We start from the raw sequence: 27,827 nt of genomic DNA, 5'->3' as shown, positions 1-27,827 counted from the left end.
ACATGGTGTCAGTGAAAAAGCTTGAAATACCCAGTCGCAGGGGGGCTCAGGAGTTGAAAGGAAGAATGGATGGGCAAGACTTTGTGTGCCCTGTCCTCTGCAATGACCAGAGCAATCATGTTCCTGATATTTTACTTATTAGAGCTCACCATCAGAGTTCAGTTTTAAAAGGTTTAACTGCCAAAAAAAAAAAAAAAAATGACACCCAAAGCCTAGGCTACAGGACCAAGTCCTGACTCCTCAATTTGGACCCAATGCCCTCCGTGGTCTGCCCTCCATCTCCTTCTAGTTTTACCTCCCAAGACACCACATCTCAGGTGCCCAGCCCAGGGCAGTTACATGGGTGACGCAGTGAACCAGCAACCACACGCCCTCTTCCTCGCACACACTCTGGTTGTGTAACTGGGAACTGCGGCTTTGTCTTTTATTTGCCTTTGTAAAGATGCCCTTCCCCATCCTCTCCTCCTAGATGAATCCATCTATTATGAAGTTTTCTGGCCTGTTTCAACCCCCAGTGATCTCCACTCACTGAATTCTTAAAGCACACACTCTTTGTAGTGCTTTGGGAGCCATTATAATGTCCTGCTTTGGATGGTTATGAAATGTTTCATATCTGTATATTTTGTCTCTAATTTGACTATAAGCTTTTCAAGGGCAGGGATATTTTATTCTTTCTAAACTCACCCCACTACCATCTCCTAGAGCTTCTAGTTTACTACTGGCTTCATATTTTTCAAATAACAATTCAGGCATTTGTTTTGCCTAAATGTCAATAAGGTGCCTTTATTTAAATATATGTACACACACATGACAGAGTTATAGAAATGCATCTTTAAAGAACAACCACAGAAAAAGGTAGTTGCTTAAAAACTGTTAGGAAAAAAATGTTAATACTGATTTCTTTTCTCATTAAAAAAGGAAGAGTCACAGTCAAGTTTATTGTCCTTTGGTTTTGTTGTTGTTCTGGATTTTTTTTCACCTTCTTTATATAAAACTGAGTAACTTGAGGACTTTTTTTTATACCCCATTGAAGGTGAAACCAATGCTAACCGGGTAAAATCAGTTTTTCATAAATAATAAGTGCTAGTTTTGGATGCCTGATCACTGTGTGAAATACTTAAATGAGAACTTTCTAAAGCACTGATACAGTAATGACTATGGAAGGGGATAAAACATTTATCATACAGTTAGTTAAAGGCATAGGGTTAAAATATGTGTCAAATAGAAATTTAGACTATGTGAGCTCAAAGTGCATAAGGAGTCTTACATACAGGGGACAATTTTCAACACATGGAGGATTTGCTTTGGCTCTCCACCCACAGTTTCCTAATGTGCTAAAGGAATCACGATAATTTTGTAGCTTTTTAGGTCAGTGAATGAAGTGAGGTCCTTCCTACTTTAATATATTAGTATGACTTCAGGAACATTAAACTTTTGTACAGAAAGTTTGAATCTAGTCAAAACTGCATAACTGATTTTATGTTTAAACTCAGGGCAGCACAAATTATGTTGCCATCAGGTTTGCTTATGGTATTGCTAGAATTTAAACTCAGTGTTACTGGATTCTGTTATTCCAAAGCCTGCTTTATTTACTTTAAATGTTTCACTTTCAGTAAAATGATTAACCTATCAGTGCCAGACACAATTGATGAAAGAACAATCAACAAAAAGAAACTCACCCCTTTCACCATTCAGGTATGTCCTCCTTCCATTACCTTAAGAGAGGATTGTGTTGGGAATGAATGGGCACCACAGCTTCGGGTTAGTCCCTTGCAGGTGCTCAGATGTTATTCCTAAAGCCCAGGTTTGGGGCTGGTAAGATTTGACAGGACTGGTGGGGATGAGGGGATACATTTCTGTTTGGGATTTTATTAAGACAACAGTGGGCTGGGAAGGAGGGAGAAGACTGGTGGGGTGATAATAGCTGGGACTCCTGTTTTGGCCACTTAGGAATAAAATTTACGTTGGCTTAAGTTGAACTCAGACTTACCCTAGCAATTTATCTTTGAGCTGATGTCAAATACACAGCATTTTTGCTGAAAAGATAACGCCTTTCTAAGAAGTGAGGTGGTGAAAAATGGGAAGTGGTCTGGCAGCCTCCGTGGCGGCACTGGACACAGTCTCCAGTGTAATAAATGTAACTTGCTTTTATGCCTTCAATTTGTTGATGGACTGGGACAGTAGCCAGTAGTAAGAAAGCTGTATTTCTATGTTATATTCAAGCATATTAACATTATTGTAATTCTCTTACTCAGAAACCGTGTCTCACTTTTTAAATCACAAACAGTGTGGCGTGTCCAGTTCGGATTTAAGCAATGCTGGGCACTGTTACAGTGGAGGTGGCCACCGAAGTGAGGAAAGTGATCAAACATATATGAACACACTTAATGTTTAATTTAACTTTGATGTTACATTTTAATCTTGGCCATAAATAGGAATGATATTTTTTCACTCATCGTTTAAGCTCTACACGAGAGCAGAAACCCACTTTAGTTCAGATAGTCCCCTTCCCAATTTGCTGGTAGTGTGTATTTCGTTTTGCTTTGTTTTTAATTTGTCAACAAAACAATGCTGTATGATACCTTCTCCTTTGTGGACCCAAGAATTGTATAAAGATTCTAGGCTAAAAATTTCATCAACTCTTTTCCACCTATATGTTAGTTACATAGATTATTATCAGTTTTGAAAACTGTGTGTGTGTGTGTGTGTGTGTGTGTGTGCACAGGTCCCCAGATACTATGGGTACTGGATAAACTGCCCTAGTGAAATTACCCCATCTTCTCCAGGAATTTGATCTGTCTCTTTCTCAGTCCCTTAATACTCAGACTGAAAGTCAAAAAGCTATTCTGTTTCTCTCTTTCATGACCTTGATTTACATCAATTGTGTTATATATGATAGCCAGTGACAAGACAATGACTACCACAGTGGAGCCCTTTATTTCTGGCTGATGGGCATGTTGAGTGTGTGTGCTCTGTCACAGAGCAAAGTGGAAAAATATAAGACTCCATATTAGCTTCAACCTGAAGAGAAGGTTCCTTTGGCTCAGGGGGCCAGTTTGATCAAATACGCACTACATAGGCCGTGTCTGCGTTACCAGACCTTCTCTTCTAGTGAACTGCTTTTTCTCAATGTTAAAATCTAGTGAAGACCAGACCTCTAGACCTGTGCCCTTCCCAGAAACAAAACACTGTTCCTGCTGCCAATCAGGAATTATCATTTGGCATCTGCATAATCAAAAACAAAACTCGCATACTTTTCCTCCCTCAGGAGAATTTGAACCTGGCTCTGAACTCTGCCTCTGCCATTGGGTGCCACGTGGTTAACATCGGGGCGGAGGACTTAAAGGAGGGGAAGCCTTACCTGGTCCTGGGACTTCTGTGGCAAGTCATCAAGATTGGGTTGTTTGCAGACATTGAACTCAGCAGAAATGAAGGTACAACAAAGATCAGGCATTAAAGACATAGCCTTTATTAATGCATATGTTGGGAGTGTAGGTGGACAATGTCAGGACTGGTCAAACTCAGATCCTCAAGTTTTAAAAATTATAGTTATATTGAATCCATTGTATTAATATAACAGATTCTGTCTACACTGAGCAGACTTTTCAAACTACAGAGCAAAAGCTTTTTTTTATTCATTTCACTATCATTAATCTACAATTACATGGAGACAATTATGTTTACTAGACTCCCCCCTTCACCAGTCCCCCCCACCACAAACCCCATTAGAGTCACTGTCCATCAGTGTAGTAAGATGCTGTAGAATCACTATTGTCTTCTCTGTGTTGCACATCCCTCCTCATGACCCCCCCCCAACATAATACATGTTAATCTAATGCCCCTTTCTTCCCCACTCTCTTATCCCACACTTCCGACCCATCCTCCCCAGTCCCTTTCCCTTTGTTAACTGTTAGTCCATTCTTGGGTTCTGTGATTCTGCTGCTGTTTTGTTCCTTCAGTTTTTCTTTGTTCTTATACTTCACATATGAGTGAAATCATTTGGTACTTGTCTTTCTCCACCTGTCTTGTTTCACTGACCATAATACCCTCTAGCTACATCCATGTTGTTGCAAATGGTAAGATTTGTTTTCTTCTTATGGCTGAATAATATTCCATTGTGTATATGTACCTCTTCTTCTTTATCCATTCATCTACTGATGGACACTTAGGTTGCTTCCATTTCTTGGCTATTGTAAATAGTGCTGTGATAAACATAGGGGTGCATATGTCTTTTTCAAACTGGGTTGCGGCATTCTTAGGGTAAATTCCTTGAAGTGGAATTCCTGGGTCAAATGGTATTTCTATTTTGAGTTGTATGAGGAACCTCCACACTGCTTTCCACAATGGTTGAACTAATTTACATTCCCACCAGCAGTGTAGGAGGGTTCCCCTTTCTCCACAACCTCGCCAACATTTGTTGTTGTTTGTCTTTTGGATGGTGGTGATCCTTACCGATGTGAGGTGATATCTCATTGTGGTTTTAATTTGCATTTCTCTGATGACTAGCCATGTGGAGCATCTTTTCATGTGTCTGTTGGCCATCTGAATTTCTTCTTTGGAGAACTGTCTGTTCAGCTACTCTGACCATTTTTTAATTGGATTACTTGCTTTTTGTTTGTTGAGGTGCATGAGCTCTTTATATATTTTGGATGTCAAGCCTTTATCGGATCTGTCATTTATGAATATATTCTTCCTTACTGTAGGATACCATTTTGTTCTATTGATGGTGTCCTTTGCTGTACAGAAGCTTTTCAGCTTGACATAGTCTCACTTGTTCATTTGTGCTTTTATTTCCCTTGCCTAGGGAGATATGTTCATGAAGAAGTCGCTCATGTTTATGTCCAAAAGATTTTTGCCTATGTTTTTTTCTAAGAGTTTTATGGTTTCATGACTTACATTCAGGTCTTTGATCCATTTCGAATTTACTTTTGTGTATGGGGTTAGACAGTGATCCAGTTTCATTCTCTTACATGTAGCTGTCCAATTTTGCCAGCACCATCTGTTGAAGAGACTGTCATTTCCCAATTGTATGTCCATGGCGCCTTTATCATATATTAATTGACCATATATGTTTGGGTTAATGTCTGGAGTCTCTATTCTGTTCCACTGGTCTGTGGCTCTGTTCTTGTGCCAGTACCAAACTGTCTTGATTACTATGGCTTTGTAATAGAGCTTGAAGTTGGGGAGTGAGATCCCCCCCCCCCACTTTATTCTTCCTTCTCAGGATTGCTTTGGCTATTCGGGGTCTTTTGTGGTTCCATATGAATTTTTGAACTCTTTGTTCCAGTTCATTGAAGAATGCTGTTGGTAATTTGATAGTGATTGCATCAAATCTGTATATTGCTTTGGGCAGGATGTCCATTTTGATGATATTAATTCTTCCTAGCCAAGAGCATGGGATGAGTTTCCATTTGTTAGTATCCTCTTTAATTTATCTTAAGAGTGTCTTATAGTTTTCAAGGTATAGGTCTTTCACCTCTGTGGTTAGGTTTATTCCTAGGTATTTTATTATTTTTGATGCAATTGTGAATGGAATTGTTTTCCTGATTTCTCTTTCTATTGGCTCATTGTTAGTGTATAGGAAAGCCACAGATTTCTGTGTGTTAATTTTGTATCCTGCAACTTTACTGTGTTCCAATATCAGTTCTAGTAGTTCTGGAGTGGAGTCTTTAGGGTTTTTTATGTACAATATCATGTCATCTGCAAATAGTGACAGTTTGACTTCTTCTTTACCAATCTGGATTCCTTGTATTTCTTTGTTTTGTCTAATTGCATGGCTAGGACCTCCAGTACTATGTTGAATAACAGTGGGGAGCGTGGGCATCCCTGTCTTGTTCCCGATCTCAGAGGAAAAGCTTTCAGCTTCTCACTGTTCAGTACGATGTTGGCTGTAGGTTTATCATATGGAGCCTTTATTATGTTGAGGTACTTGTCCTCTATGCCCATTTTGTTGAGAGTTTTTATCATGAATGGATGTTGAATTTTGTTGAAGCTTTTTCAGCATCTATGGAGATGATCATGTGGTTTTTGTCTTTCTTTTTGTTGATTGGTGGATGATGTTGATGGATTTTCGAATGTTGTACCATCCTTGCATCCCTGGGATTAATCCCACTTGGTCCTGGAGTATGATCCTTTTGATGTATTTTTGAATTCGGTTTGTTAATATTTTATTGAGTATTTTTGCATCTACATTCATCAGGGATATTGGTCTATAATTTTCTTTTTTGGTGGGGTCTTTGCCTAGTTTTGGTATTAGGGTGATGTTGGCTTCATAGAATGAGTTTGGGAGTATTCCCTCCTCTTCTATTTTTTGGAAAACTTTAAGGAGAATGCGTATTATATCTTCTCTGTATGTCTGATAAAATTCCGAGGTAAATCCATCTGGCCTGGTTGTTTTTTTCTTGGGTAGTTTTTTGATTACTGCTTCTATTTCTTTGCTGGTAATTGGTTTGTTTAGATTTTGTGTTTCTTCCTTGGTCAGTCTTGGAAGGTTGTATTTTTCTAGGAAGTTGTTCATTTCTTCTAGGTTTTCCAGCTTGTTAGCATATAGGTTTTCACAGTAGTCTCTAATAATTCTTTGTATTTCTGTGGGGTCCGTCATAATGTTTCCTTTCTCATTTCTGATATTGTTGATGTGTGTTAATTCTCTTTTTCTCTTAATAAGTCTGGCTAGAGGCTTATCTATTTTATTTTCTCGAAGAACCAGCTCTTGGTTTCATTGATTTTTTCTATTGTTTATTCTTCTCAATTTTATTTATTTCTTCTCTGATCTTTATTATGTCCCTCCTTCTGCTGACTTTAGGCCTCATTTCTTCTTCTTTTTCCAATTTTGATAATTGTGACGTTAGACTATTCATTTTGGTTTGTTCTTCCTTCTTTAAATATGCCTGGATTGCTATATACTTTCCTCTGAAGACTGCTTTTGCTGTATACCGCAGTAGTTAGGGCTTTGTGTTGTTGTTGTCATTTGTTTCCATATATTGCTGGATCTCCATTTTAATTTGGTCATTGATCCATTGATTATTTAGGAGCATGTTGTTAAGCCTCCATGTGTTTGTGAGCCTTTTTGCTTTCTTTGTACAATTTATTTCTAGTTTTATACCTTTGTGGTCTGAAAAGTTGGTTGGTAGAATTTCAATCTTTTAGAATTTACTGTGGCTCTTTTTGTGGCCTAGTATGCGGTCTATTCTGGAAAATGTTCCATGTGCACTTGAGAAGAATGTGTATCCTGTTGCTTATGGATGTAGAGTTCTATAAATGTCTATTAGATCTATCTGTTCTAGTGTGTTGTTCAGCGCCTCTGTGTCCTTCCTTATTTTCTGTCCAGTGGATCTGTCCTTTGGAGTGAATGGTGTGTTGAAGTCTCCTAAAATGAATGCATTGCATTCTATTTCTTCCTTTAGTTCTGTTAGTATTTGTTTCACATATGCTGGTGCTCCTGTATTGGGTGCATATATATTTATAATGGTTATATCCTCTTGTTGGACTGAGCCCTTTATCATTATGTAATATCCTTCTTTATCTCTTGTTACTTTCTTTGTTTTGATGTCTATTTTGTCTGATACTAGTACTGCAACACCTGCTTTTTTCTCCCTGTTGTTTTTGCATGAAATATCTTTTTCCATCCCTTGACTTTTAATTTGTGCATGTCTTTGGGTTTGAGGTGAGTCTCTTGTAAGCAGCATATAAATGGGTCTTGCTTTTTTATCCCTTCTATTACTCTGTGCCTTTTGATTGGTGCATTCAGTCCATTTACATTTAAGGTGTTTATTGAAAGATATTACTTACTGCCATTGCAAGCTTTAAGTTTGTGGTTACCAAAGGTTCAAGGTCAGCTTCTTTACTATCTTAATGTCTAGCTTAACTTACTTAATATGCTGTTACAAACACAATCTAAAGGTTCTTTTCTATTTCTCCTCCATTTTCTTCCTTCTCCATTCTTTATATATAAGGAATCATATTCTGTACTTTTTGTCTATCCCTTGATTGACTTTGGGGATAGTTAATTTAATTTTGCAGTTGCTTAGTAATTAGCCGTTCTACTTTATTTACTGTGGGTTTACTACCTCTGTTGACAGCTATTAAACCTTAGGAACACTTCCATCTATAGCAGTCCCTCCAAAATGCACTGTCGAGATGGTTTGTGGAACGTAAATTCTCTCAGCTTTTGCTTATTTGGAAATTGTTTAATCCCTCCTTCAAATTTAAATGATAATCTTGCTGGATAAAGTAATCTTGGTTACAGGCCCTTCTGCTTCATTGCATTAAATACATCATGCCACTCCCTTCTGGCCTATAAGGTTTGATGTTAACCTGAAGGGCTTTCCTTTGTATGTGATCTTATTTCTGTCTCTGGCTGCTTTTAACAGTCTGTCTTTATCCTTGATCTTTTCCATTTTAATTACTATGTGTCTTGGTGTTGTCTTCCTTGGGTCCCTTGTGTTGGGAGATCTATGGATCTCCATGGCCTGAGAGACTATCTGCTTCCCCAGCTTGGGGAAGTTTTCAGCAACTAGACACTTTCTATCCCTTTCTCTCTCTCTTCTTCTTCTGGTATCTCTATAATGCGAATATTGTTCCATTTGGATTGGTCACACAGTTATCTCAATATTCTTTCATTCTTAGAGATCCTTTTTTCTCTCTGTGCCTCAGCTTCTTTGTATTCCTCTTCTCTAGTTTCTATTTCATTTATCGTCCCCTCTACCATATCCAACCTGCTTTTAATACCCTCCATCCTGCTCTTCAATGATTGGATCTCCAACCTGAATTCCTTCCTGAGTTCTTGGATGTGTTTCCATACCTCCATTGGCATGTTGATGATTTTTATTTTGCACTCCCTTTCAGGAGGTCTATATCATTTAAATCTTTCTCAGGAGTTGTATTAATAATTTTACTCTGGACCAGGTTTCTTTGGCGTTTAATATTTGTATATGGCGCCCTCTAGTGTCCAGAAGCTCTATTCTGGAGCTGCTGATCCCCTGAAGCAATGTTGGGGGTCACAGGAGAGTGGTTCTGGTGCCTGGGGGTCGGAAAGAGCTGTTCTCCGCCTCCCGGCTGCTGTGCCTGTCTCCACTGCCTGAACCAGTGGGCCGAGCACACAGATACAAGCTTTTGTCCCAGAGCAGCCAGATATGGATCCCTGCTTTTCACAAGCAGCCAGAATCCCAGTCTCCCCAGGAACTCCACCTGTCCCAGCTTTCCAACCCCATAATCGTAAGAGTATGATGAAATCACCATGAAATGTAGGTTTGTGCTCCCAGCACAGATCTCCGGAGCTAGGTATTCAGCAGTCCCAGGCCTTCCACTCCCTCCCTGCTCCATTTGTCTTCCTCCAGCCAGTGAGCTGGGGTGGGTGAGGGGCTAGTGTCCCGGGGAGCCACAGCTCTGGTACGTTACCCCGTTCGCTGAGGTCTGCTCTTTTCTCCAGGTGTGTGCAGTCTGACGCCGTCCTCTTTCCTGTTGCTCTCTCAGGATTAGTTGTGCCAACTATATTTTCTAATTGCATCCAGTTTTAGGAGGAAGCCTCTGTCTCTCCTCTCACACCGCCATCTTTAATCCTTTTCAGAGCAAAAGCTTTTTAAGACCACAGGCTAAGAATAATGCTTATTTAAAACCTGTAGCTCAGTCTAGCTGTCTGAGACTTTGACCTCAAGAGCTGTCCTGAGTTCACTTTATCTTAGACACTTTGTGAGAAATTAGACTTCTTTTAATTTGTATTTTATAATGTGGTTCACATTCATATGCTGCAGTGTTAACACTGGTTTCGGAGAAACTTAGCATGTTTCTTACCAAGACTGAAGAAAATTAAATTTAGGGTTTCCAAGTTCTCAACTAAACATTATTGCTATAAATAAATCCTTTCTGGTCTCAGCATCCTATCAGCTTTCAAACAAGGACAGCCCCATCCTGTAGACAAAAGTAGTTAACCTTGATAGTATGATATTAAACACAAATTTTACCATTTAGTTTTCCATTACAGATCCTACCAATATTAAATCTGTAGCTAAATTCTGATCTTTAGTTATATATACTTTTTATTTATATGTCTAATTCACAATAACCAGTGAAGAATCCTGGGGTGATATTTTAAAACCAACATATTAAATATAAAGGAAAAAAAGCAAATAGGGAAATTTGAATCCACAAGAAAGAATACTGATCTGCAAATAATGGCCTCAGCTAAATTTAAATCGAGCTGAGCAAAAATATTTATTCATCAGGGAAACTTAGAGGAAAGACTTGATTACACTTTTTGAGATGCTTAACCTATGCAGGTAAGCATTTGAGATCTAAAACACCTATGGGAATGGAGACAAGGAGACATTGTCATTATTACACAATTGATCTCTTAAAAGCAAAAATTTTTCCCTATCATGAAATGCGGTCTGACAGACCCAGTGGAGCATTCTGAACCAATAGTCTTGGTTATTTCTGTGGCTCTCCCATGGTGTTCTTAGGCACAGCACTGACATTCATTAATGCCTTGTTTTCTCCATCTGAAGAGTGGGGGTAATAAACTCATGCTACCTTACATCTGTTTTCAGGGAATACAATCAAGTGTTTATTCCTTGGGAAAAACATTACCTCCCAGAGGGATAATGTTGCTATCTTTGGCTTTCTAGCAGAGCTCAATGAAAATAATAACTAATCCTCTCAGTTATCCCTGTATTTATTTCTACTCCGCTTTTGTACCTCTTCAGCTCTGATTGCTCTTTTGAGAGAAGGAGAGAGCCTGGAGGATCTGATGAAACTCTCCCCTGAGGAGCTCCTGCTGAGATGGGCTAATTACCACCTGGAAAACGCAGGCTGCAACAAAATCAGCAACTTCAGCACCGACATCAAGGTAGGAGGAGTGTCCTTCGAACATGACTAACTGCGGCAATAAAGGGGAATTGGGGTGTTACTGGAGGAGCGGCAGAGACCTTGGGCCGGGGCGGGGGCCCTCCCTCAACCCCAGCGTTAGTGTGAGAGTGGCTGCTGCTGATTTAGAGCCATTTGCTCTTCTCAAAGAGTCTACCGGGGGCTCTAGTTCTGAATCACATGCAAACCTTCCCCGAGGTCCTTGCAACTGCAGTTATCAAGTGGAGATGAGTCTCCCTGGGCATTTCAGTAGCAGGAAGTAGAGGGAAGGGGGACAGCGAGAGGAAGGGCAAGAGAAAGACTGCTTTTCAAGTAAAAAGAGTATGTGTAGGACTGTAATGTCACGCTGATTTTAGCAATGAGCGCATCAGATTGGGATGCCTTTAAGAGGATCACTCTTCTAATTATAGTAATAATAGCACACACTGTGTACTGCATGTCAGGCACTATTCTAACTTTATATATATATTAACTCATTTAATCCTAACAAACCTTTGAGATAAAGATTATTATTCCCTCACTTTACAGATAAGGAAACTGAGGCAAGCAGAACTTCAGTAACTTGTTCAAGTTCACTTAGCCGAGTGTGGTCAGGATTCAAATCCAACAGTCGGCCTGCATGGTCCCCATACTTGACCACCGTGCATACTGCCTCTCCGAAACCAATCGTGCATTTCTTAGAAGTTTTCCATTTGTAGAAACCAGAGTGAATTTTAAAAGACAATGATTCTGGAAGCCATCTACAGTGAGAATTTACCCCAGGGCATGTGGAAGATGCTACCAGTTCTGCAATAGAGATGCAACAGGGGAAAGGCTGAGGGAGGCACGCACTGTGGTTTTCAAGTTTGTGAGGAGTTCCACGCCAGGGTGAAAGGAAACAGCTGCTGGCATTGAGGACAGGTAGACCAAGATAGAAAGATTTTAAGGAACAGAATAAATATTGTGAGATGTGAGGATAGGGAATGAGCGAAACATTTCAGCCTTCACTTCCTCAGAAGTTAAAGAAATTTTCTCCAAAGAGAAAGAGTCAGAGGAAAGGTCACATGACTCACCAAGAGCTGAGCCAGGCTTATAATTCTTTGAGTGACAGCTTTCCCCTACTGTGGACTCAATGGCTTTTAGAATTCAGGGTCTGCCAGGCATGGTGCCAGTTAAGAGTCAAACTTCTAGATGGGAAATCTCACATTCCTTAGGACCTAAACTAATAATGTGAATTCATTTTTCTAAATAAATACCTCTCACTGGTAATTAACAGTCTTCTAGCACCACTAACCACACAGGGATTTAACAGGAGCTGGACAGCTTTATTTCCTTTTGTGCTGAACAATTAAGCTCTGCAGTTGTTTCAGCCAAAATTAGGCTGCTTGTTCTGAGCCATAAGTTTACCTGATTTCCCATCAATAAAAGCTGATGTTCTTTAGAATAATTACCCTTTTGGACTTGGGAAGTAGCTTATGAGCAGGAGCAGGCCAGCTGAGCCCTTATACAGTGGTTGTGTCCCTTCTCAGGGGGCAGCTGCATCCCGCCTAAGGTCAGTCTGTGACGTGTATGTCTGAGCGTCCAGCAAACTTCACAAGATGCCCTGAACTCAGAGTTGGCACAGGCGGGGAGAACACCCTCCTAGAGTGAGGGAGAGGGGTTTATTAGGGCCAGGTAAAAGGAGGTGACTCTTTGCAAAGCTAAACAGATACTAACATGTGGTAGGCAGATTTCATTTGTCTCTAACACCTGCATGGAACTTTCACTGACTTCAAAATAGCTACAGCAAAAAGTAAGAGAAGGGAAGGGTAGAAAGGAGAGATGAAAATCAGTTTCCACAGGTGCAACATCAATGGCTGGATTTCTCTTGTCCTCATCTTTCTAATGCCACAAGTGGTGAGCATACCTCTGTTCTCCCCAGGCCCTACCCAGGTTTAAAAACAGCAACTGCTGGTTTTTCAGTCTCTAAGAGAAATTAAGATGCCTTTTAATTATTTAAATAAATTATCTGAAAATCTGTATGCTTTTATTGAATGTGAATAAATTTATAATTTTGAGGCTATGATTCTGAGAATTCCTTTTGCCAATAAGCATATTTTTAGAATCTAAGAAAAAATGAGAATTCAATGTCCATATCCAATCTGCTATGACTAAATTTAACCATTTTTTCCAGCTTTTGAGTAAGCATTAAATGCACATGTCATCTTAATTTCATGAAGGCTGCTTGTTAATACTTGAACCTTTTGTCTTTGAAATCTTTATTTTTATTTTGCTGATTGTCCATTTAAATGCATTTTTAAACTCTGCTTTAAACTTCTGCTTCCTTTTTCTGTCACTTTTTTTTAATTAAACCTTAGCTGACTGACTTCTACAGCAATATAAAGGTATATATATTTTCCTGTATACAATTTAAAACATGTACATAAATTATTTTTTCCCCTAAGAACAACAGAATAGTATTTGCCTTTGGGTTGCCTTTTGTGTAAGTTCTATATTTTTACTTGTGATATTCTTTTTAAAAAGAAAGGCAAATAGAATTTGTAAACAGACAAATACTTTGGTGATTATGTTGCATTCTTGAATGATAGCCAAATAAGAAATAATGTTTGCTTTGGGGAAATTATTGTCATGCTAAGTGTGTAATTAGCTATGCTGTTTTGAAATTGTAATGTCTTAATTTCTCACAGGACTCCAAAGCTTATTACCACCTGCTTGAACAGGTGGCTCCAAAAGGAGATGAAGACGGTATTGCCGCCATTGTTATTGACATGTCAGGACTAAGGGTAAGGCCATGTCCCAGCCTGTGTGTAGGGACCGGGCTGCTGTCTTTGTGCTGACAGTTCCACTGCTTTGTGTGACCCTGACTCTGGGTCCTGGGAGTGGATAGCTCTGCTTAAAGCCCTGTTAAAACTGTTAAAACTGTTAGCAGTTCTGGATAATAATCATGGAAAGTTGAATCTGGAAATAAACATTAAGGAAAGAAAGAAAGAAATTAATATCAATTAAATACCACACATCATGCTAGGCATTTCTATGTATGTCTCATCATTTAATAGGCTCTATACCAGGAAGTAGTATTATTTCCATTTCTGGGTACCTAAGTATTATTTCTGGAAATAGATGGGATATGTATACAAATAAATTCTTACTTTAGCAACAGAAAAACTGAGACTCAGAAGGATTAATTAATATGACTAAGATGATATGACAGATTGTTGGAAGTTATTCGCTCCAAGGCTGGGGTCTATTTCCCCTGGTAATAAGATGACAACACCCCACTCACTGAGTTCCTCCTATGTGCCAGTTACTGTGCTAGGTGTGTTGCATACACTGCCTCTAATCCTTGCAAACATCACTAAGGTGAGTGTTAATAATTGTTTTATGGTTGAAAAACTGCAAGTCAGAGAAGCTAATAATCCTGTAATGGCCACAGAGCCAGTACATGGCATAGGAAGGATTTAAACCCAATATGGCTCCAAAATTCATCCCTCCACAACCCTCCCTCTACATCATTGAGGGTAATGGGAGGAAAGGACTGGACAGGATCATGTGAATTCTTAGAAGTGTCTGGTTTGGCAGTTCTTTAAAACAATGGACCCAACATGGGATTGAATGTTAAAACTTAAGTTTTGCCACCACTTAATATTGATCTTGAGAAGTCACCTCACCCATTTTTGTGTCTCTTTTAATATCATTAGAGTTAGGTCCAATGAGTTCATATTAAAGTTATCTTACTGTTGAATGAGAAATAAAGCTCATGAAATGTATAATCTATAGTGTTATCTACTAAGGCATCAAATTAAGAAATAATTCATTTCTGTTTCCTGAAAATTGGTGGTTTCATACTCTATAAAGAGCTTTAAGGACAGTGGACTATATTTCAATTAAACCTTAGTCTTCCAATAACTGTCTGCATACAAATGACTGGAGAGTCTCTAGAACTATTTGAGTAGACTTTTAATATGTTAAGTGAGCATTCCTCAATCTGAAGTCAGCAATAGGCAAATTGATATTGTATATTTATCAATGACACTATTTAGCTTAACTAACTGACCACATTTATTTTGTTTGAGTTGCAAGGACATAAACTCATCATGAGAAAGGTGGTGATAGTAATCAGAAGTTCTTATTGACAGGTGTTAATTGGAATATAGTTCATGACTTAATAAACATTTTTGATAGATAAAAATCTCATGAAGTATGTGAAAGAAAATAATGAAAAGGAAGCTTAGTGGTTGAAAATAATTAAGATCAGCATAAATGGTAAGATTGTAGAAACTACTGAATCTCTTAACCACTGAAGAGATGGCTGAAATGGCTGTCTAGAGAAGAGGTCTTGATTACTCATCTTCTGAGATTTTTACTTTTGACTTTCTGATTTAGGTTCAGGCAAGAGTAAGTAATAATATGCTGTTATTAAGTGTTGATCTGAGGTTAAACACTAAGGGTTTCCGGAAGATTCCCATTTCTTTTTCTTGTTACCCATGTCCGCCTTTGACCCAGCCTTGACACTCCTTTCGCTGCAGGAGAAGGATGACACCCAGAGGGCGGAGTGCATGTTGCAGCAGGCCGAGAGGCTGGGCTGCCGGCAGTTTGTCACAGCCACGGATGTCGTCCGGGGAAACCCCAAGCTGAACTTGGCTTTCATTGCCAACCTCTTTAACAGATACCCTGCCCTGCGCAAACCAGAGAACCAGGACATTGACTGGGGCGCTCTTGAAGGTAACTGGAAACTAGTTGCTTAAGAGTTCAGAAAAGCATTTACAATTCCAATTCAAGGGCAATTCAAAACCACCTCCTAAGCAAATATAAATCCCTCACACATGGGGGAAGGTTTGCACACAGGTCATCAATTCTCTGGTACATAACAAAGAGAATAAATAGATTAATCAAGTCAATTACACCCAAGCAGAAATAATCAGATTCCATTATATCACATCCATTATACATAGACTTCATCCATTATCAGAATTAAATGTTTTAGGGAAGACAATGCATTTAATTATTGGATGAAATAAATCCTGAGTTCCAAAAACCTAATTTATGTACTTAATGGAGTAAGTGTTAATTCCTAGAGGCAAGAAATTGCAGCCATTCATCATCTAAAAATGATACTTAACTTGTGCTAAGACGTGTTTACTGAGGGTTCTTTTTTTTTGCTTCTTTGATTTAGATGGGGGGTGGGAGGGCACAGAATAATACTGTGAGGCAGAATCCCTGACAATTGTTTTTTCAGGGTTAATGTCCTAAGATTGGACAAAAAGCATGTAGCTTTAGTCAGGTTCTAACAGGTAAAAGTGCCAGAAATGTTTTCTTTTCCTTTTTTCATCATAAATTAATCTCAATACCAAGACAGAAAAATCAAGTCAAAATCACTATTAAATGAATATCACCAAAGAAAGGAAATCCAGATTTAAAGTATTAGTTGATCCTTTTCTGCAGTGCTTTACTCTAGCTGGAAATGCAAAGTCAATCTGTAGTCCAACATTGCTACATATGAATCATTTGATAAGTTGTGGTCAGATGTCCCGGCATTTTGCTGACTACCAAATATACGTATCAAACTCTCTAATCCCCGAATCCCACCTGCCTCTATAACATCCCGTTTGGTCCTTTACTATCACTTGCAATTCAACATATACAAAATAAAATTAATCATTTCTCCTCCCCATTTGCCTTTCTACCCTACATCCCCCCATCCCCTCTCTTTTAGAAATTCTCCGTTTCTATTAAACACACCCTTTTTTTTCAGTCACCAAAACCCTGGGTTTCACTTTGATATCATCTTCTTCTTCACCCCTAAATCTATCAAATCAGCATATATTAATATTCTTCCTGCAGAATGGCTGTTTGATTGTTATTTTTCCTTTCTGCTCTTCTGGTCTTGTATTAAATCACACTTCAACTATTTCAATAGGTCTTCAGGGCCTTTTCCTCCATTCATCAAGCACTTGAATGTGCCCATGTGCTAGCATCAAACACTGTTCCTCTGTGTGTTTAATTTAAATGCATAGTGCTTTCCAGTAATTTTGCACACTGCTGCCAGGCACATCACAGTACACAGTACTTTTCATTATATCTCTGCCTTGCTCAAGAATTTATTATAGTAATAAAAAAAAGAACCCATAATGACTGACATTGCATAATATATCAACCAAAATCTGCTACCTGGAGTTAAAATATACCCAATTCTGGTTCCAGCCCCTAGACAACCTTATCTCTGTGCCCTGACAAATTGATTTCTAGTGGTTTTAATATAGACCTTGCACATCACTCCCTTTGTGTTAATATTTAAGCTGTCTCCTACTCCTACCCTTTACAATTCTCCCAAATCCTCTCCTCTCTCCTCTTTATTAACCCAGATTCTACTAGCCCTAAAGGTGAAACTCAAATCCCACTCCCTCCAAACTTGGCCTTATTCTCTCCCCAATCTCAACTCAAATAACAAATATGTCTGCTTTGTATGTGAGTCCTGCGGCTTGCATGCTCTCTCTTTAAAAGTCTTGTTTTCCAGAAAGAATGTCAGTCTTTGAGGGTCAATTCTGAACAGTTTCCCCACATAGGAGCTCATGGGGAATAGATGCTATAGAAATACTTGTTTGAATTGAAATAGAAAAAAAAAATTAACACAGAATAGCAACCCTCATCCACATCCATTTGGATTTTTTGTTGTTGTTCTACTTTTTGGTTTTTATTACAACCTTGTTAGTTAAACTTGATCATAAAAACAGCATATTTTCTAGGAGCCTGAAAGCTAACCAGTGTTCTTTCATTTAGGTGAGACAAGGGAAGAGCGGACATTTAGGAACTGGATGAACTCCTTGGGCGTTAATCCTCGAGTCAATCATTTGTATAGGTGAGAACATTTGGGGACTCCTCCTTCATGTGAGACCTTGAAAGACCTCCAGGATTTCAGATACCACTATTGTATGGTTCTCTTCACCAAATGTGCTTACTCTGGTGAGAAGGGGAAAGTGCCAGAGGAGCTGCAGTTGTCGGATCTTCAGCTGAGAGACTCACTTCCATACACCAACCTTGCTCAGTCTTTAATATAAAATCTTAGCCCAGCAGAAGGGCACATTTACTATGTGTTGTGAGTCTGTGATCTGCTCACAAGCAGGTGAAACAATAAATGTTAAGGTTAAGTGTCCCTATGCCATTGGTTGGAGCCATATTTCTTCTCCTGGAGGCAGTGTGTTTCTGCTGAAGGGGCTCAAGTACTTACACCAGGGGAAACCTCAAGGTCAGTACCCTCAATTTCTCTGAGTCAGAGTTTCTTCACATATAAAAATGATACTACTCCTACCAATTTTCCTAGGTTGTTATGAATGTTCCTGGAGCTAATATATAAGGAAGTGCCTGGCCCACTGTGATCCTTAAGAAATGCTGGCTAACCAAGAATTCTTCTGTTTGTTTTGGTTCAGTGACTTATCCGATGCACTGGTCATCTTCCAGCTCTATGAAAAGATTAAAGTCCCTGTTGACTGGAACAGAGTAAACAAACCACCATACCCCAAACTGGGGGGCAATATGAAGAAGGTAAGAAATGGCTTGGATGTTCCAATAGGCTGGTGAAGTCATAGCCTGCAAGAGTACCCTCTGAATACTCTATTAGGAGGTCAAACTTAGATAAGTGGAGTTTATTCAGGAATTAAATAATACAGCAATCAGAAATCTGAACAGCTTTATTAAAGTGAGTCTGTTACTTCAATTGATTACTTATTTATAATTCCATGTTGGATGTCTTTAAACATTCTGATACAAAATTTCTAATTAAGGTAATTAAAGCAAGCAGAACTACAGAGTTGCTTTTCCACCAGCAGGATCCTCATTCAAATTTTCTAAAGAACTGGAGCTTTATACTGACAATTTGACTTGACAAATAGTTTGTCTGCTGTCAACACAGTGGTAAGACATTGTTTTGTAAAAGTAGCAACAGGACTGGCACAAATATTTCTCACCATTTCTTGTCTCCATGACTCTTAATGACCCATGTGTAGCCACGGAATATCTGTTCCACATGTCAGTCTACTATGTGCATAAAGGATGGAGAATCTAGATTTCCCATGTCAGTCTCCATGAATTCAGCTATTTTAGGAATATTGTAGACAGGGAAGTAGAGCATGGTTCTCTACATAGAGTGATAAAGCCATGAAAATATTCATAATAATGAATTCACTTGGGTTTTATACTTAGAGTACACAATTAATATTATTTGGTGGAAATGAAGGGTTCTATTTGAGAAATGATGAAAAGATCTTTGACTAATTTAGAATCCTAGAATTACAGAACCAGGCAAGACTTAAGAGATGATTCAATCTGACCGTATTTCTTTCATTCTGTGTGTGTACTTTTATTATCTTATTTTATCTGGTATTTATCATCATAGACATGATGACATTAGTTTTCCTTCCTGCTCATTACAGCTTGAGAATTGTAACTATGCAGTGGAATTGGGGAAGAATCAAGCTAAGTTCTCCCTGGTTGGCATTGGTGGACAAGATCTCAATGAAGGAAACCGCACTCTAACACTGGCCTTGATTTGGCAGTTAATGAGAAGGTAATGTAAATCAGTGGAATGAATTTTTTATTGAATGTATCATTTACCTAGAAGAGCAGTAACAAATTTTCAGGAATGTGATTTAAACCAGTAAAAATATATTTTAAGCTGAACTTAAAACTGAAGTTGTGTTTTGTTATTTTCATGTTATTTTTCACCTTTTTAGTTTCTATCAGATATTTTGTTTTGTTTCAGGTATTTTAAAACTCTTAATAGGTTCACAAATACTTTAGATTGTTTTGTCCTCTTAATGAATCACCCCTTTTTCATTATGGAATGATCGCCTTTATGCCTGGTAATATTCTTTTCTCTGAAGTCTACTTTTTCTGATATTAATATAGCCACTCCAGCTTCCGCTTGATTTGTTTCACCATGATGTATCTTTATCCATCCTTTATTTTGAACAGATTTGTGTAAATAGCAGTCAATTACATTTTAAAGCAACTTTCAAAATAAGAGGGAAATATGTTCTACTTCCCTACACATTTGACATTTCTGGTGCTCTTCTTTCTGTGGTGTAGATCCAGATTTCCATCTGATATTTGCCTTCTACTTGAAATATTTCTAATACTGCAGATCTGCTGGCAAGGAATTATTTCAGCTTTTATGTGCCTTAAAAAGGATTTCATTTTCATTTTTTTAAAGGTATTTTCTCCTGATTGTAGAATTCTAGGTTGATAGTTTTTTCTTTCAAGACTTTAAAGATACCACTCATTGTCTTCTGGCTTGCATTGTTTCCAGTGATGAATCTTGTGCTATTCTTATCTCTGTTTCTCTGTATAAATATGTCTTTTTTTTCTGCCTTTTAAAAATATGTTCTCTTTAATTGGTTTTAAGCAATTTGATTATGATGTGTTTTGTTCTATATCCTTGAGATTTTTTGAGCTTCTTGAATCTATGGATTTATGGTTTTCATGAAATTTGGAGAAAAAAATTTTTGGCCCTTATTTCTTCAAATATTTCTCTTATGCCACCCACCCCAGTTTGGGGGAATTCCAGGTACATATATATTTGGTCATTTGAAGTTGTCCCAGGGCTCACTGATGCTCTACTCATTTTTTCCCCTGTTTCATTTTTTCCTGTCTGTGTTTCATTTGGGGTAACATCTATTGCTTTGTCTTCAAATGTACTAATTTCTTCTGCAATGTCTAATCTTACATTAATCCATCCAGTGTATATGTTTTATTTCAGACATTATATTTTTCATGCATAAATTTGTCTTGGACCTGTTTGGCATCTTCCATATCTCTTTGCCTTCTTGGACATATAGAATATAATTGTAATAACTATTATATTGGTGTCTGTTTCTACTAATTGATTTTATCCTATTTTCCTACTTCTTTGCATGCCTACTAATTTTTTATTGTATGTGAGGCACTGTGAATTTTACCTTGCTATGTGCTGGATATTTCTGTATTCCTCTAAATATTCTTGAATTTTGTCTTGGGATGTAGTTAAGCTACTTAAACACAATTTGATCCTTTTGAGACTTACCTAAATGCTTAATTAGTCTTGAGCTAATTTTGTCTCTCAATTCTGAGATAATTTCTCCTTAAATACTTGATGCTTCATGTATCATGAGGTTTTTCCACTCTGATGGTGGGAAATAAATTACTTGAAGCCCTGCGTGAATTCCAAGAATTGTTCTGCTCATTCATTTCCAGCAGTTCTCTTCCCAGCCTCTGGTAGTTTGCTCATATGCACGTACTGAGTAGTACTCGGCTAAGGACTTAAGGCAAACCCTTAGAACAAACATATCCAGAGCTTTCTAGATGACTCTGTCCTCTTCAGGGGCTCTCTCCTCTCTGCTGTTCTTTTCCACAAATTCCAGGTACCTTGGCTTCCTTGAGTTCTCAACCCTGTTTCCTCAACTTAATGGGACTACCATGATCTCTTTGAGTTCTCTCTCCCTGTGCTGCAGCCTGGAAACTTTCCATGCAATAAGCTGAGACAATCTTAAGGCTCACCACATTTGCCCTCTTTCTTTCAGTGACCACTGTTTTCTGCTTCCTGTTGTCCAATGTCTGAGCAACATTGTTTTATATGTTTTTCATTGTATTTTAAGTGTTTAAGGCAGAAGGATAAATCTGATCCCTGATACTGCATTATGGCTAGCAGTAGAATTTCCTGCTAGTTCTTTATGAGAGAAATTTAGATACCTTTTAGGACTAAATATAAACTTGATTATTGTGAAAGCTGTGTAGCAATATTATTTAAACAATAGTTAGAATACAGAATATAATAAGATATATAATAGAAAAGATAGCGTAAACAATTTTTAGTACAAAAGCACGAGCCTAGGAGGGATTTTAGATTGGAAATCTGTAAGTATAAAATAATTTACTTTTAAATGCTTCTCTCCTTTTACTTATAGCCCTGACCAGGCAGAAATCTTACTCCCCTTAATTAGAACCTGTATTAGTATGACTTAATTCATTTTTCTACCTGAAAGGGAAGTCCAGAAACCATGTGTCACATTACAGTATGTCTAACAAGGTAATTGCCAAGACAAGTGTGTTGTATCCCTAAGTACTTCAGCTTATTCCCAAGCTATTCTCTGCAGACCTTGATATTAATAATGGCCTTCAAAGTGATTATGTCAGTGTTTCCAGGTGATATAGGGCAATCAGAAGTGACTGTAATAGATTTCAGTACCACATTGGCTTTACCAAGTATAGTACTCTACTACCCATTTCTACACTAGGGTCTCCTTGAAGATGGAAGGCAGATGTCATAAGGCTCTCCTGGCACGGAAAACTCAACTCTCTCTTCTATCTTACTGCATGTATCTAGAGCACCACTGAAAGTTCCTACGGGCCATCTTGCCAGTGCATTTTCAGAAACTATTTGTGAGCTATTTTCTCTATTGACTTTCACATGTGTTTTTAATTCTCAGCAGTGGCTCTCGGTACTGATTTCTTTAAAAACCAAAGCCAAAGTTTTTTTAGTTGCAACAGTTAAATTAACTTATGGGTTTGAATATGAAATAATCTTTTTTATTTTATGTTTTAATGATAAAAAACTTAGGCCAACTCTATGCTAATCTGAATATCATAATATCTGAAAATCACCTTGTAATATGATCTTCATTCAGGAAATTTGATAAAAATGTGGTCCAACGTCATACTTTATGAGTGGTGTGTGTGTGTGTGTGTGTGTGTGTGTGTGTGTGTGTGTGTGTATACATATATATATATATATATATAGATATAGATATATCATATATATATATGATAAAGAATAGTCTCCCACTGCTGTGTGCACCTGGTTAATAAGTCATATTTATCAGGAGTGTTTACTGTTAAAAAATTGTGCATATAAAAAAGTGGACAGAGGAATACATTACTGTTGCAGGTGATGAAATGACTGATAATTTTATAAATGCCACCAGAAGGTATTTTTTTCTCTGTGTGCTGCACATTAACAGATCTATTAAATTTAGAGCCAGTTCTAGCTAGAATTTATTTCACTGGATTGCACAGATGTGCTAATTTGGTCATTTATCTGGACAATAAATGGTGTCATTTTCCCCCTAAGAACAAATGAGAAATGTGTGCTTAAATTTCCCTTTCCCCTTCAGTAACCTGAAAATCATTCTCAGATTGGAAATCTGGCAAATAGTGCATATATAAATTTGGAAACAAAATCTGAAGTAAGTTGGCTACTGGCAGACAGATATGACAGAGTCCAAAAAATGAACAAAGAGTCAGATGCAAGCAAAAGGGGGAGTTTTCTCCCAATCAAGCAGGCTGTGTACAGTAAATTTGGGGTAGGTCCATAAAAACAAAACACTGAGGTTTGTCCCTCTGGGTCAAATGTCAGATAAATGAAATAAGTGGAAGGCAGGAAAGCAAGCAGGCGGCAATCACAGCCCCCAGCACCGCCCATGCCCACCCCATCAATCCTTGCCTGTTAAATGAGGCACTGGCTGTGCTGGGGCTCAGGGTGCCATTTTATTTCAACAGACAGCTTTTCAGCACAATCTGCAAACAGTGGTACTGGGGTCTTGTCTGGAGGGTTCTGGTTAATAGCACAGTTGCCCCAAAGCACATTTAATGATATGGAGTGATTATCTCACAAGGAAAATGCTAGGTAGACACCTGTCAAACTGATTTTTGTTTTAAAATTTGAATCTACGTTTAGTGCTTAGTAGGCTATCCAGGGATAAGGCTCCCACCTAAGGCCTTCTGTTCTCCCCTTTGTGTCTACTGCTGCACCTACAAGCAGGTATCTGATTGTGCCTGCACCTCTGCATCTCCCTTGAGGTTGCAGAAAGACAACTTAGTGCTGACCAGAGCTCTGTGCCACCACAGGGGGCTGTTGCCAGACCCCTGAGCTGTCTCCACAGTTTTCTGCATCTAAGTTTCCCTGTTCCTTAATGGCCTTTGCCTTAGTGGATGGACTGCATAGGAGGGTGAGCTGCACTAGTTTGAACCTTTTGCTTTGTTTTCCTTTCCTATTTCTCTTCTCTTCTCTTCTGCTTTCTCTTCCTACCCAGAGCAATAGCAGTGCTTAGAAGAAGGTATTTGCTCTGCGTCTCACTGTAACAACCATGAAGTTTCATTTTAAGTTATTCTAAAAGGAACTAATGTGTTTTTCTTTTCCACAAATGCTATGGTGTCTGTGACATACCTAGAAAGAAAAAAACATTTCTACCCTGGTTATTTTCTATGAGTTCTTTAGCAACTTTTCTCCAAGAAAGCATTCTTTTTGCTCAGGTACACACTGAATATACTTGAAGACATTGGAGGTGGGCAGAAGGTCAATGATGACATCATTGTCAACTGGGTGAATGAAACACTGAAGGAAGCAGAGAAAAGTTCATCCATCTCCAGTTTCAAGGTAAAATTGTTAGCCTCTGCTCACTGCCCCCTGAGCTCTATGCTTATCCTTAGTGTTTTCTTTCTACTTTAAAGTGACCTTCAGTGTGAGGTATTTGAGGCTTCCTTCCAATTCTGATTTTGCTTGAATGTTATTGTTCTGAGTTTCAAGGCCATTTCAGACAAATTTCTTGTCACTTTTTCCAGTAATATTTTTTTAAACATTTTTTACACATAATTTTAGGCATTGTTCTTCTAAAGTAATATAAAATATGAATTTTTTAAAGCATTCACAGCTCCATGATTCAGACTGTTAACATAATGAAAGTGAAATGTAAAATGCTAAGAGATCTCCCATGTGGTGTTTTTTGGGAAAAAGCAGTTGTGTACTTGTATCCAAATCCCATTTTTATTATTAACAGCACTGTATTTTATTAAATTTCTTAACTCATGTTTCATACATTAGCTGGATCCTTCCCCAAGGGACCTGCATGCTTGATCCATATTATAATGTCTGCACTGTCTTAACTACATTTGCTGGTTTAAAGGTCAGAAATGGGGGAGGGACCCCTTCAGAGCTGTATGAACAGGGCTGCTGGGGAAGTTGGTCATGAGAGAAATACTCTGCTTCAAAATTCAGAAAGCAAAATCTTTCCCAGCAGAAAGGACAGAAGGCATCCCTGGGTTGCGCTGTCCCAGGAGTGCCCACTGCCTGTGAGCGCATCCCGGACAACAGCCCCTCTGCCCTGCTCCGGTCCTCGCGCAGAGCGTATCTGTAGGTCACTTACCCATTGCTGTGAAATGACCAGCTAGCTGCACAGCCCGGGGGTGCGTCTCTCTGTAGGAGAGTGGCTGCTGCGGCCCATTATGTCATCTGGTGCTTCTGAGCTGTTCTGGTGAGGACTCACTCTTGGGAATATTTGACAACTCTCCTGCTCCTGTGTTACTCTGGGCTAATTTTTTCCTGTGTTCCCACTGAGTCTTTACAGAACTGATAAAGTAAAAAGGATTACAGAAGGAAAAAGTCAAATTATCTCCACATCCTTTTAAAGTGAAACCCTTAAAAAAATGAATACAACCTACTGTTGATTAACCATTTTGAAAATAATCCTGGTCCCCTCCTCAGCTGCAAATACTGCCAGTTGCTGTCAGCACTTTCACAAGACTGGGCAGAAAGGAGGAAAGGAGGCAAAACTCAGATCTCTCCATTTGCTTCCCTTGTGGTTCTTCAGCAAAAAGTTCTGTGGAGACAGAAGTTCAGGCTAATAGTGGGAATTAGATTAGGATTGTAGGTTGATTTTAATGTTGTGCAGCTCTTATATTACCCAGAAGTAAATAAAAATGGACCCATTCTTTCTTCAAAAATATTTTTCTACCTATCCAGAGGACCAATGCTAGAGACTTAGCATCTTGCGGAGGGTCTGTATCTTGTGCATTGCTTAGAATTGACTCTGATTTGGACCCTGAAGGTGTGAGGCCTCAGAACTTGACTGTGCTCAGACAGAAACATATGGTTTCCTCCGTGTCTACACTCAAGGTCTGTAGGCAAGAGGAAAGAAGGTGGTGCAGAGTTTTGTGCGCCTGTAGTTTTCCTAGGGCTAGGAAGTGCTTGTAACTCTAGGTGTGAGCATCAAAACATTTACAAATGCCCAAGAAAGACCCCAGGACTTTGAGCCAGAGCACCTAGGTTCAAATCCTGGCTCTCCCACTTGTTAGCAAATCACTTAACCTCAGAAATCCCTTTGCTCCCTGTAAATTAAAAGTAGATGCCTGTACCTGAAGCTTGTGGTGGCAAGTGAGATAACCTACGAGGAAGTGCTGGGCAAACTGAGGGGCACCAACAAGTACTAGTTATGGTCAGAGCATTTACTCCCATAACTGCACACCATCTCCTTGAGCCTACGGACTCTATTCTATTCCTGGGGCCGGCAAAAAAAGAGCATCTACTGAAGCTCCTCACCACTGTCCCTGCCAGTAACCTCTCAGATGCCGCTGCTAAATGAAGCAGGTTTCTCCTAATAGCTTCAGTCTCTCCTTTCTAATGGCTTCTTTTTCAAACCTTCCATTCCTCTACTACACAGTTAAATTAGACAGTATTTTGTTTCAGCCTCTGTTTTTCTCTAGTTTTTGCAAATTTTCTTCCATGCACTATTTGAGAATGACTCCCTGCTGTTGGCAGGCAATGAGTTCCTCTTGTTAGCACACCACCTGGAAGTCAATGATGCCCCTGCAGAAACTACAGTTGATTTGAAACACCATGTGGAATGCTGTGACATTTTCCAGACGAGGCTACATGTATTTCATTAAGAGGAAAGAACCACTCACTTCCCTTGATTTGAATAATAGTAATCTGGGGACATACTGGTAGAACCTACCCTTTCTCTCTGTGCAGGACCCGAAAATTAGCACAAGTCTGCCTGTTCTGGATCTCATTGATGCCATTCAACCAGGTTCCATTAACTATGACCTTCTGAAGACAGAAAACCTGGATGATGAAGAGAAACTCAACAATGCAAAGTGAGTAAATAAACCTTAGATCAGGGAGGGGAGAACCAAACCGGCACCCGGATAGCTGTGAAGTCTGTTGCCCATGCCTTTGTGCAAACATCTTATTTTCACTATTGATACTTTTTTTTTCATGACTTACTGGGTCCCACTATCATTATTTTAGATATTGTACAACAGCAGTTTAAGACTTCTAGTATCAGAATGGGAACAAAACAAAGAACAAGAATATTCTTTCAGTTAATAAATAAGCCTTTGGTTTCATAAAACCAACTTCCTAATCATAATCCATAGGAGACTTCCTAAATGAAGTTTATACCTGGAGGTCCAAATGTAAACATCCCATCCGTGAACAGTCAGAGATATGAGTGAGGAGGGTGGGGTTCAAGACCAGAGTCTTCACCAGCTTAAGAGCAGCTGCCATTTGCTTTACCATGTGGTACAAAGGTCAGCAGACTACAGTCTGTGAGCCAAATTTTGTCTGTTGTCTGCTTTTATGAATAAAGTTTTATTGAAACACAGCCATGACCATTCACTTATATATTTTCTATAGCTGATTACCTGCTACAACAGCAAAGTTGAGTAATTGTGACAGAGACTGCAAAGTCTAAAATATTTGCTCTTGGTCCTTTATGGAAAGTTTGCTGACCTATACCCTAGAAAAGTGCCATTCTCAGAGCAGAATGTATTAGTTTCCTAAATACCACAAATAGGTAGCTTAAAGCAAAAGAAATTTATTCTCTCATGGGTGTGAAGGTTGGAAGTCCAAGATCAAAGTGTTGAACAGGGTTGGTTCCTTCCCAGGGCTCTGAGGGAGAATCTGTTCCATGCCTCTCTCCTTTCTGGCAACAGCCAGCAATTGTTGGCTTGCAGATGCACTGCTCCCATCTCTGCCTCCGTCTTCACATGACCTTCTCCCCTGTATAGCTTGACTTTTTATGGCTGTTTTCCCTCTCTGTGTGTGTCCATGTCTCTCCTTTTCTTCTTAAAAGGACAGTCATATTGGATTAGGGCCCTACCCTACCATACTTCAGCATGATCTAATTTTAATTAATTACATCTGAAACAACCCTATTTCAAAATAAGGCCCCAATCTGAGGTGC

The 27,827-nt window shown here is 38.8% G+C and overlaps 1 protein-coding gene across 6 annotated transcripts in view; it reads left to right on the top strand.

The window, feature by feature from the left end:
- The window catches only part of LCP1 (lymphocyte cytosolic protein 1), a 78,440-nt gene that overhangs the window by 47,770 nt on the left and 2,843 nt on the right, over positions 1 to 27,827 (top strand). For all 6 annotated transcript variants that reach the window (XM_017677023.3, XM_017677013.3, XM_037002009.2 and 3 more), the window contains 10 exons: positions 1,614 to 1,695; positions 3,269 to 3,434; positions 10,701 to 10,843; positions 13,527 to 13,622; positions 15,366 to 15,561; positions 17,617 to 17,695; positions 18,264 to 18,378; positions 19,266 to 19,399; positions 24,118 to 24,241; positions 26,612 to 26,736. In XM_017677023.3, the coding sequence (XP_017532512.1) occupies positions 1,614 to 1,695; positions 3,269 to 3,434; positions 10,701 to 10,843; positions 13,527 to 13,622; positions 15,366 to 15,561; positions 17,617 to 17,695; positions 18,264 to 18,378; positions 19,266 to 19,399; positions 24,118 to 24,241; positions 26,612 to 26,736 (1,260 nt within the window). The remainder of the gene's footprint in view (positions 1 to 1,613; positions 1,696 to 3,268; positions 3,435 to 10,700; positions 10,844 to 13,526; positions 13,623 to 15,365; positions 15,562 to 17,616; positions 17,696 to 18,263; positions 18,379 to 19,265; positions 19,400 to 24,117; positions 24,242 to 26,611; positions 26,737 to 27,827) is intronic.

Source organism: Manis javanica, chromosome 9 (assembly GCF_040802235.1).
Source record: "Manis javanica isolate MJ-LG chromosome 9, MJ_LKY, whole genome shotgun sequence".
NCBI classification, from domain to species: domain Eukaryota; kingdom Metazoa; phylum Chordata; class Mammalia; order Pholidota; family Manidae; genus Manis; species Manis javanica.
The sequence above is the reverse complement of the archived record's forward strand: the minus strand, read 5'-3'. Positions and strand labels throughout refer to the sequence as shown.